The sequence below is a fragment of the Lolium rigidum genome, chromosome 4, assembly GCF_022539505.1.
Source record: "Lolium rigidum isolate FL_2022 chromosome 4, APGP_CSIRO_Lrig_0.1, whole genome shotgun sequence".
In the NCBI taxonomy this organism is placed as follows: Eukaryota; Viridiplantae; Streptophyta; class Magnoliopsida; order Poales; family Poaceae; genus Lolium; species Lolium rigidum.
Genome location: NC_061511.1, coordinates 76,487,618 through 76,499,251, shown reverse-complemented (window position 1 = coordinate 76,499,251; position 11,634 = coordinate 76,487,618). Strand labels below are relative to the sequence as shown.

Below are 11,634 nucleotides of genomic sequence, written 5' to 3'. Positions count from 1 at the left end.
AAGAGAACATGTTTATCTATTTTGTGAGGAACTGAATTGATGTGGACGTTTCTAATTCACCTAGAGAATTATTTTCGTGCCTAGTGAGCAAATTTTCCCTAAAAGAGAACTTTTGAACCACACTTAAGTTGCACATATTAACCTGGGATCAAAAGTGCATTTCCGTATATAAGACACTAACTTTATAATGCATATTTGATTACACGAAACCAAATATATATGTATGAATAAGTTTAAATCGTTGCTATATCTTAAAATTTTGAAGTGCATAACAATATATGAAGTCATTGGATCATACACCTGACAATATATACCAAAACAACATGGCAGTTAAACATTTCAGTCCATTGAGTAAAGCAACATGATCATTTGGACAAAATTAGAAAGTATGGGAACTAGATATGGTCTTGCTTTCATGATGCCACTGAATCTTATTGAATATTAGGACTTTCCTTTTGACAAGTTAGAACCTTGGACGTCAGTATCACTGAGGTACTCAAACAATATTTAGCAGAAGTCATGGAATGAATAAAATATTAGACGCTGACCAATAATGCATCTGGTTGCACTTGCCTGGAAAACAACAGATGCAGACTGCACCAGAGGTATAAGTTTCATCCACATGTTAAGATTTATTTATAAGAGGATCACTGTAAAAAGGTCAATAATCTATACTGGAACTTTCAGAAGTATATGCCAAAATTATTGTTCAATTGTAAAATGTTTTGACAATGCTATGTCTTTGTTGCTCCACCACAACCTTCAGAAAAATCTTCTATACAAGGTAGTAACAGCCAAATAAGAAGATGATTGAACATGGTGGAGGTAAACTGGGGAAAGCCAAGTGTATGCTACCAGTTAAAGCAGTCCATTTCCCCTAATCCTGATCCTGATCCTGATCCTGATCCTGATCCTTCTGCAGTTAATTTTATTTTATGTAAGCTATCTTTATGCAGTCTTTGTCTTTGGTTTTGCTTTCTTTAATTGAGAGTACAGGAAAACTCCGACTAGAGCCAAAGCAGTTCCTGCAGTCATGGAAACAACATATTTCAGACACATAAATGAGAGTGTGAATTGTTAGAATCTTCTGGTAAGATGGGGTCGATTGGAGATGGAGTTACCAAAGGCATTTATAGGTGAAATAGGAGTTCTGAAGAAGATAACTGACGACACGATGACAGCCACCCGTTTGACAGAGTTCGCAACAGAATGGGTCACAGGGGATATTCTGGCCAATAAACTATATGAAACCTGCCTCGGAAACAAAAATAAACTTTGTTACAGGTAATTAAAGACAAACTTAAATAAAGTCATGGTATATATCAAGTTGGAAAAACAGAGAAGTGGTACAAGTTGGATTTCACGTCATGAAATTTATTATGCAGGACCACTCATCCAATACCACTAAAGGTAAGATATAACCGTTCTCTCAAAAGCTAATCACCATCGTAATACAAAATGGAAAAAACCCAACCCCTAAAGCTACTAAAGCCATCCCTAATGGGGGCGCTAACGCCAGGAGCTAGGACAGGATTCCCAGCCGTTACGCTCGCTTCCGGTCCAATACCAGCGGAAAAGATTGTGTGAGCGTTCAACTTGTCGCCAAGCGCCCCAGCTTTTTTTCCCGCGCAAATCTGGTTTGACAAGCATCTGGCGCTATCCAGGACGACAAAAAAGAAAGCAGAAAGTCCAACAGAAACGTACAAGTCTTACAACAAACACATCTGTAATTAAGCGCTTATTTTTCATGCATTGGATTTCTCAGCAAGTCTATGTAAGCGTCTAGCACTGGAGATGGCCTAATTGGATAATTCTAAGAAACTTTGTAATTTGTAGAACCCCCAAAACTTATTAACACATATTTCTTGAGGGAACTGATTTTTGATGAAGATTAGCTCACCTGTTGGTAAAAATGGAAGCAAGTACCAGCAATTGCCGCTTTCAAGCATAGTTCTTGAAGATTTACACCCTATATAAAAGGTACAGTGTTCGGAAAATTCATGATTAGCCAAAAGAAGAGATAAATAATCCATCTCTGTTTTTGAAAGCTGGCAATACTCACAGTACTCTGTAGGTAAGATGGACTAAACTTGATGCCCTCTACATATAGCATTAATGGGACTGACAACAAAAATGACATGACAGTCATAATTGAAAAGAGATTTATGTCGTCCAGTGTTTCCTGTAGTAACAAAAATGTGTAAGGGGAATGACATTTATTATGCTCCCATGATGTGAGTCTCCAGTGAGAAAAATAAAGTGGTAAAATCACCTCTTTGTCAGCAAGAAGTTTCTTGCTGAAAACATTTCGTGATTGATTTGTAACATTGGAAGCCATGGCGCTCCAAAATCCTATCCTGTTTTCGCAGAGTACACAGCTATTATACATGATACAAGAGGGCTCTGAATAAGACCACAAGAAACCAATGTTTTGTATCGCGAAAAAAATATGCTGCATAATTCTAGGTAAACTAACCGCAAAAATATTGTCGTTTGCGTATTTGGTAATGTGTACAGCTGTAACTTAACCAAGATCTATCCAAATTTGACACCTCACTCTTCAATACTACAATATTTTGACTTTTGAGTGATACTGATACATCAATATAAATGTTTAGGTCAAAAGATGACTTTCTGCAGAATGTACGCAAACATACAAGACTAACTCAATTGCTAATAATTGAACTAGTGGTTCCTTTCTTTCAAAAACGACGTTGAATAAGGTTGACTCAACAAATGGACAGTGTCATACATTGCATATTTATATACTCCCTCCGTTCCATATTAGTTGTCAAAGTGGGTGCAAAATGTTTCCCTAGTTCTTTGACATTGGAAATTTAGAAATGGTGCAAAATGTACCACTAACCAGTTAAAAGACACTTCAGTCATAGATGCCAGTACAACTCCACCGACAACCGGCACGAGAGAACCTAATATCAGTAAAGAAGGTGCCTGCAAGAAGAAAACAGTTGAGGACAACATATTCAACTCTTTCAGCATATTCCAATTATCACAGTAGATCACTTAAAGGAGCCTGAAATCAAATACCTGCCCGAGAAACAGCGCGGAGAGTAGAACAGAGAAGAAGGGCTCCATGGCCTTGATGGTGTGCGTGAAGGAGACGGCTACCTTGCCCAGACTCATGTTGGTGAATGCATTGCCCATCACGTGTATAATTGCCAAAGGTAGGATCTTTGCGTACTGCATCACCAACAGTTAAAAGTGTGCCAATTTATTTACATTACTTTACAGCTTTACATGAAACAGGAATCTGTTACTGAAAAGGAAACACGTTTATTTTTACAGGATCAGGTAAATGAAAAAGGCAAGTGTTGTGTCTCACCTGTTGAAGGGAGAGCCTTGGCTTGGGATGCAGATTCAGCAGCCACATGAGAGTGATGAAGAAGGAGCCGGATGCGAACTGGAAGGTGGTGATGGTGTAAGGGAAGGGCACCGCTTTCAGAATCTGCGTAGCATCATCATCATTAATCACATGCAAACTCAGAAGATTGGATTAGTATCAAATAAGAAACGATCTGCGATCCTAGAAGAAGAAAGGGGAATGGTATTGATTGGGGACGAACCAGCTTGTTGTAGATGTTGAAGTAGATGTTGAGGAGGTACCAGACGAGGATCATGGCGCCGAGCTGCACAGTCCGCGGAATGGCAGGCTTCCCGCCTCCCTCGGCAGACGGCGACGCCGCCGCCGCCGCCGCGGCCGCTGTCATCCTTCTCGTCGAGGGGCCGTTCTTGCCGCCTTCGGGGAGCAAGGGGCATGGGAGCAGCAGGCGGCCGCCGCGAATGCCAAGTGGCAGCACGGGCGCGCCGGCGCCCGCCACCCGGCAGCAAGAGGCGGAGGAGGAGAACGCCGCGTGCCGCAAGGCCAGGGAAGGAGAGGGGCACCGGCGCACCGCCGCCCAGCCTCTAGAAACGGAAGAGGAAGAGGAGGACGCCGCCGTCGCCGCCATGGTCTGCATCTCGCGGCCCAACTCCGCCGGTTCTTGGATTCAAACGCACCGCGCGACTGTGCCAACTGAATCTCGGTGGAAACACAGGTGGCAGTAGCAGTAGCAGTAGCAGGCGATGCCGCGGTCCCTACACACGCCGGCGCTATTTATGGAGAGCGGGGGATGGGGAAGAAGATACGCAAACGCGGCCGCTGCCGTCCTCCTCTCGCTGCGAACGCCAGAGAAGGTGCTGGAAGGAGCGGAGTAAAGACGAGATCCTGCCGCCATCTTGCTCTCATCAAAGCAGTTTTCTTCCACGAAACAAAGGAGGGATTAAACGGAGCGCTTGCCTTTTTCTGGCCGACGTTGCTCGGATTTTTTCTCCGACGACGACGGCGGGGTTTTAATTTCTTGGAATCTTTTACGGTGTGGGATACACCTACTGATATCCATCTGGCAATTCCAAATCTGGTTGCGCTTCGGAGAGCATGGCAGGCGTCTTCTTCCCGCATGTTTTCGTCCAGGGATGGTTTCAGCTCACGTGGGGTTTGGTTTGTAATGTCGTGTGGGAATTGTTTTGTCGTCATATATATCCTTGTCCCTCCTGGCCCACTTGCGCGAGCGGCTCCGGAGGCCCCCCACCGAAACCCTAGAAGGCCGACGTCGATCTGCTTTCCCTGGCTGCTGCCGCTGGCGGTGGTGGGCCACGCCCGGCCGTTAAAGGCGGAGTGTAGAGTCTGCGCGCCCTGACGGGTTTCTCTCGCGCGGTGGGAGACGTATCTAGGGCGACGCAGGTGATGTGGGTGCGTGGAGCTGGTGGTGTTTGCCGGAGCACGGTGGGAAGGCGTTGAGGAGTGGCGGAGCTAGGCGGAGCTAGGCGGAGGAGGCAGCGGAAGCGGGCGCGTGGTGGCTTGGCGCCGGGTGAGGCGAAGGCGGCCCTGGAGTGCGTCCAGGTAGGAGTTCCCAGGAGATATGGCATGTGGACGCGCGGTGGAGCCCCTCGGTGGTGCTGGCGACTGAGTAGGAGGCGGAGGGGCGGCAATCTGGGTCCTTCCTAGGCCCGATTTGGGTTTCACGGGCCAGGAGCTTTGCATGGTTAACAGCCAGGAGTGGCCTGACGGACCGTGGTGAGTGGCCTGGTGCGTGCAAATGGTGGTTTGGAGGATGCATCCCCGTGCGCGTCGTTCCCCTCCATGGAGGCGTCGTTGAGGTGTGTCGGCACTTCCCCGCTCCCGCTTTGGTTTGCCTAGGTTCGGAGTAGAATCAGCGCAATGGCGGCATATCGATGTCGTCGCTCCGTTGGGAGCATTGCGTTTGGAGACATGGCATGTCATGTCTTCTTGCGCTCCTCCGGTGCTCATCCCTACCCAAGGTTGATCGTCTGGGGCGCTATGTATGACGTCGTCGGAGAGTCCAAGACGACGCCTTTCTCGGGACCGACCAAGTCCTGCCATCTTCTCCTTTGAAGGTGCGTTGACAAGGAGAGTTCAGTAGGAGTAGTTGTTCTTCCTAGGGGACCGGCGTGGAGAGAGACATGGCTTGGGTGTTCTTCTTAGGATATGATCTTTTGCGTCGGAGTTGTAATTTCGGTGGTGGTTGTCTTCAAACTAGCCTATGTGGAGCCGAACTACGATCGTTTGTTCGCAACTAGTTGTGGTAGTCTTGTAATCAAATATATGCCTTCTATAAAGATAAGGTGCGTTTTCGGCGTACTCTCGAAAAAAGGATTTGTTTTCGTGGGCACCGGTTGCTCAACTAGTTTTTGTCAGTATCAGTTTGGTTTGATCTTTGGAAAAAAAATCTTCGAAAAGGGATTTCCAAAAGTTGTGAGTACCCACATTTATTAGGTTGATTTTGGTGAATTATTGTAATTTTATTTGTTTATTGTATTTTGTCAATTTTAAACCTTGATTCATCCTTTCATTTTTTCTTGCTTTATAATAACAAACTAGCACACAAACTCATGCGTTGAAACGGGATTCAACAGAACGAAAAATCTGCGTACATGCCTTGTTTTTGGCAAGTTTGCACTTACAGTGTGGCCGCATGAGGCTGATGACGTGTGTGAGCGTCACCACAATTACATCAAGCTCGTACTCCGCATACCTATCCTTTGGGTAGTTAGAACTCATCTCCCCGACGACCTCTAGATCATTATGATCGTGTCGTGGTCTCTCCAACAGCAATAGAGGAATATATTGGCCTCTCTTCGCGCAACATTCCCGGAGTCTTCAGTGGAGTCAGAGGAGGAGTATGACTAGTTCCGTTCCAAAGGCGGTGGTGTAGGCGGAGACAAATTTTGAAGAATTTTTCACCGAGCAATTTTAGAACTTAACTTTGCCTAATAATGATGCTTTTCTTTTGTCAACCCATTCGTCATATTTATTAGGTTGATTTTGGTGAATTTTCATGATTCCATTTGTCTATCCTTTCTTGCCAATTTTAGACCTCGATCCATCCTTTTATGTTTTTTCTTGATATCTATTATAACAAACTAGTTGAATGTTCGTGCGTTGCTAGGGTCCTTATTTTTCCTCGCAACATGTCAATACAATACATGCAAAAATTCACATGTATGAAAATAGCCACAATATATTAAAATCCATAAGATTCTACCTCGTTTGAATTATATTTTGACAATCAATATAAGTGACATTGACAATGTTTGAATATGAAATAAGCCATCCAGGAAATTATTTTGTCTATTAACAAATACCTACTCCTGGATGCTCCTTAGATACTATCCGACAATATTAGGGATATTTTGGGTGCACTCGTATTTCCATGGTAGTTGAGCAAACATACCAAGAAATTCTTCCTCGTCTTCTAAACATCCTACACAATAATACTTGTCATTAGTATGCATAATTCACATGAAAAATAGCAGTGTAGGATACCCACCATGCATATTGGATGAACCACTTTTTTACCATTCCTTGAGAGCATAATTAAAAAAATAACCCGATGGCATACATGTATATGAATGCTTCATCACTATGTTGAATATTAAAGAAACATAGTAAAATATTTGCGTTTGTTTTTTGAGCATTCACCTATCTGGACTTTCTGGAATACCAGCTGATGATGTAGGTAGCGAGAAAGGTATATCAACATCCAAGATGGGTTGTACTAACGTGACGGCGTTGCTTAGATAGATTGAAATCTTATATTTACTAATTGGAGGCACCATAGGAGCCACCACATTAATCCACATCATTAAAATAATTAAGACAATTAGATCTAAAATTTACGGCTAGGATTAATCAAAAAGTCATGATTTGTAATGTAACGTAAAAGGTCATGTTGGCACGTTAGATTTGTTTTGTGGTGTTTATACGCCAGATATGGGGCTCACCACGTACAAACGAGCCCAATCCTTATATCTTATATACTTTTTAAACGGTTGAATAGAGCCAGCATCATGTATAGCACGGACTCTCCTTCCTCTAGGACGTGACTAACAGGCTAGCATCGCACATGAAAAAAGACAAGAGAAACAAAACAGACTGTTATGATCTCGCGGCTGAATTGAGACATTATTTGGCCAGACTCTGTGCACAGATTAGTTTCATCTAGCTAGACAAATTTAATATCTTTTATCCTGTTTGTTTAACCATTGCATGTAGATGCAGATTTAGCGGGGCGGTGACGCACATGCAGATCACAAGCCTGGCGCGTGCGATGTGCATTACAGAACTACTGTGCGCAATGCCTCCATTTGGTCATCCATTATCATCCAAGTTTAGCTTGGCCAACAGGATGCATCTAGACATCAGGTTTTTGCTCGGCAAGGAAATCATGGGTGATGTTTCTCATCACGTCGGCCGACGAGAGCCGGAATCCCATCGCCGGAAACAATTTCACTGCTTGACTGTGATCACCTGAACTCGGCAGCAGCGTGTGGCAGATATCCAGTCATCTCTGGCAACACATCATCGGAAACAACGGATGTCAATGGATTGTCCCAGAAATTATATCGTGAGCAAGTCGCCGTCAACACCTTCACTCCTTGACTGATCTCCTGAACTTGGCAACAGCCGGTGGCAGACATCAAGTCATCTTATGCAGCACATCATCGGTAACATCGGATGCCAACGAATTGTCTCAGTCAACACATCGTCGGCAACAGCGGGTGCCAACGGTCGGAATCCCATCGTTTAGGGTTTCCCTCACGTACGTGACGACATGATCTTCCCTACAATGTGATGATATGTTACGGTAATTAGTTCACTAATTTTATTTACCTGGGTTTTAGTATGTAGAAACATATCAGATTGCATTGAATTTTTGAAAGTAAATACATTGGTCACATATGACTTTTTTGCATACGCTTTCAGACTTGGAGTCCACGTGAAATACGTAGTAGTTAGTTGATGCATAGATCCACCGGTTGCAGTAATCTGTGGCAAGATAGTTGCATGAAAAAAACCAAAATTTGAATGTGGGTGAAGGCGTACGTGAGAGCTAAGCTACAATATGGCACATTTAGTAATAGGTATTTGGAATGTCGTATCATGTATTTTATTGGACCTATAGCTCTTCGTTGTGCACAAAAAGTTATCCTACTTAAAAACATAACACCATGGATAAGTATTTGTTGTGTAAACTGCAAGTTCAGTCCTGGCTCAAGCTAAATTAAGCATCGCTTTCCATGGTTATTAGGACGCATGGCTGGCGAGTGCAAGTCGGAATTCATATGTGCAGAGTATTTTATTTTGCATCCGAGAAATTGCATGTCCATGAAATTTCTTTTGAATACCTATTACTGAATGTAACTTGCTGAAATTGAGCTTTTTGTATTTGAGTGGCAGATACAAAGTCCAATTATTGCTGGATTTTAGGAACAGTCATCATAAGATCTAAAAATGAATTTATGTAAGATTACATTTGACTTCGTATTTGAATTTTCTTCTGGTACTAATTCTTATGCTGATTTTATTTTTTTCTTTAGTCCAGAACGCATAAGCTTGATTATGAAATCTTGGAGTATATACAACCAATCCTGCCTGTTCAGAACTTATATGCAAACTCACTCAAGGAAGGTAAACTAATTCGATTTCAAATTTATTTCACGGATCAGTTAGTTTTGATGAATGGGTTCAGCTTTCTTAACAACGAACGGAGCATTTTTGGTACTCTTTTGTATGTGAGCTTAATTTCACCACCACCCGAGAAGGAAAATATTAGAAAGTTAAGGCCAAAAAGATAAGCATAGATGTCTAATACAAAGGGATGACGACATAAGCTTCTGACAGAGTTGTAGATGAGCTTAATTTGTAGTCATGTGGTTTAAACTATGTCTACATATTTGATAACCATGAATTGGTTATTTTCTTTGATTTGCTAATAACTGGTAAGAATATATACACAAAAGACAACGGATTTGAACTATGTGACAGATTTACTATGATGCAAGATATACCATATGCAGCTCAAAAAAAAAAAAAGATAGAGCATCTGGGATTTGGAATACTGATCTATGAGCTAATGCTGAGCTAGAATGAGTTGAAGAAATCCTAACTTGACAAAAGCAGCACTAACTTCCAATCGAATAATGAATTATAGCTTACTTTTTTGTAGTATAACTCACGCAAACATACACATGTAGATGAACATGATTGAATACTAAGTAAGAACATAAGTGAAATATTATAATTTTTTTGACTGTTGAGTAGCAAATATGACACTACGAAAATTGTGGAAAATGCGTAGTCTACATTTTAAATTTTAGGCCCCGTGCAGCGCACGGGTTGATGACTAGTTCTTTGTAATTTCAATTGCATGTCGTGAGATTGAATTATTTTACTCTCCAGCGATGGCAACACGGAAAAGCCCATGGAGGCATAAGCATAAGGAAGCAAAACCTTTAAAAGTATAACCATTGAAAATAAATATAACATGACAAGGTTGGAGAACTTTTTTTCGTGAATTCAAGGTTGGAGAACTTATCTTTATCAGTTTGCATGAAGAGATTTTGTAGATATTTGGCTTTACTGTCCACTTGTGACCTTGTGTGGAATCAACCATCACTGCCTGAGCTTTTTTTTAGAAACGTAGGGATAACAATAAAAACATGATAGTATAGAGATTTGCACACAAAAAAAGTCCATGTCAAAGGACACAGATGCCGCCTAGAGGGGGGGGGTTGAATAGGCGGTTTAAATTTAAGTTGTCAAGCACAAAACCTATATAACTAGGGTTCACATATGTGCACCAACAACTTATGCTAAAAAATTCAAGAAACTATGTGATAGCAAGATATATAACTTCAAGCACGAAGGTTATCACAAAGTAAAGTGCATAAGTAAAGAGCACGGGTATAGGAATAACCGACGTGGAGACAACGATGTATCCCGAAGTTCACACTCTTGCGAGTGCTACTCTTCGTTGGAGTGGTGTGGAGGACAAGTCACTCCAAACACACGAAGGCCACCGTATTCTCCTCGCGAATTCCCACCAAAAGGGATATCCTCGATCCACTATGGAACCTTAGGATGGTCACCGAACCCACACAAAGCTTGGGCTATCTCCACAACTTAATTGGAGGCTCACAATAAATTGCCACAAAGGCCTTGCCCTTGAAGAATCTCCACAATTTAATTGGAGTCCCCAAGAACACCACAGAGACCACAAAGACCACTAAGACGTCTAGGGTCCAAAGACCCAAGAGGAACAAGCTCCGGGAACAAGCTCCCGAAGTGAATATCTCACGAACTTTCACCTCCACGTATCACCGCGGAGAAGTCAAACCGATGCACCAAATGCAATGGCAAGAACACCACAAAGATGCCCAAATCCTTCACTCTCAAATTCCAACAAAGCTACTAAAGCTATTGGGGGAATAAGAGAGGAAGAACAAAAGAAGAACACAAAGTTCCTCAAGATCTACATCCCAAATATTCACTCACAAAGAGATGATTTGGTTTGGTCAAAGTGTGGATCTAGATCTTCTCAATCTTTCTCTCAAATAGATGGAAGAATCATTGGAAGGAGAGAGAGATCTCAAGCTCAAGGAATGAACAATAGTGGTGAGAGAGAAAGCTTGAGAGAGAGAGTAGGAGGAGGAAGAAGAAACACTTGGAGAGAGAGAGAGAGAGAGAGAGAGAGAGAGAGAGAGAGAGAGAGAGAGGAAAAAGACTTAAAATAGGGGCTGCCACACTCTGCTCGTTGGGGCTGGCTCGACTTGGGGTCGGTAGTACCGGCCAGCCCCGGCGGTACTACCGCCTGGGCGCGTAGCGAGGGGAGGCGGCAGCGGGCGAGGGCGTAGGGGCAGCCCGGTAGTACCGGCCAGGCAGGCCCGGTACTACCGGCCAGTGTTGGCAGGGCCAAATGGGGCTGCACGCGCGGAGGTGGGGGCGATACTTGTGGTGACCTTGCATACCACTGCATGTTGTAGTATGCCAGTCGTTGATATAATATCCGCGAAGTACCAATCCGCAAATATTACATCCCTTAGAGTAGTACAACAGAACATAGTTGGTCCATAACTCATTCACATATTATTACAATCCAAACATATACATCATCTCGGAGCTCCTCCTGGGTCCAGAGAGGTTTACTCCTGGGTTCGAGGTGAACCCAACTTAACTTACAATATAAGAGTCTTAACATGTTATACATTTATTCCACCCGAGCAGCTAAGTACTAAAGTGTTCGCACTGCTCGGTTACTACTATTACTACGGTAG

The 11,634-nt window shown here is 43.1% G+C and overlaps 1 protein-coding gene across 1 annotated transcript; it reads right to left on the bottom strand.

Moving 5' to 3' along the window:
- Positions 1-692: 692 nt before the first annotated feature.
- On the bottom strand, positions 693-4,225 carry LOC124648630 (phosphoenolpyruvate/phosphate translocator 3, chloroplastic-like). Its single transcript, XM_047188356.1, has 9 exons — positions 3,585-4,225; positions 3,344-3,466; positions 3,049-3,201; positions 2,867-2,952; positions 2,273-2,357; positions 2,063-2,182; positions 1,901-1,969; positions 1,122-1,251; positions 693-1,025 (listed from the first exon to the last, which is right to left on the bottom strand). Exons 1-9 carry the CDS (start codon positions 3,975-3,977, stop codon positions 949-951), a joined length of 1,236 nt encoding a protein of 411 aa, XP_047044312.1. The 5' UTR covers positions 3,978-4,225; the 3' UTR covers positions 693-948.
- Between the last annotated feature and the right edge of the window lie 7,409 nt (positions 4,226-11,634).

Excerpts from the sequence above, each read along its gene's own strand:
- LOC124648630 (XM_047188356.1), bottom strand. The coding sequence starts at position 3,977 with ATGCAGACCATGGCGGCGACGGCGGCGTCCTCCTCTTCCTCTTCCGTT. Across the intron at positions 2,183-2,272 it reads AACTTCTTGCTGACAAAGAG|GAAACACTGGACGACATAAA; the intron begins GTGATTTTACCA and ends TTGTTACTACAG. Across the intron at positions 1,252-1,900 it reads GCTTCCATTTTTACCAACAG|GTTTCATATAGTTTATTGGC; the intron begins GTGAGCTAATCT and ends TTTCCGAGGCAG.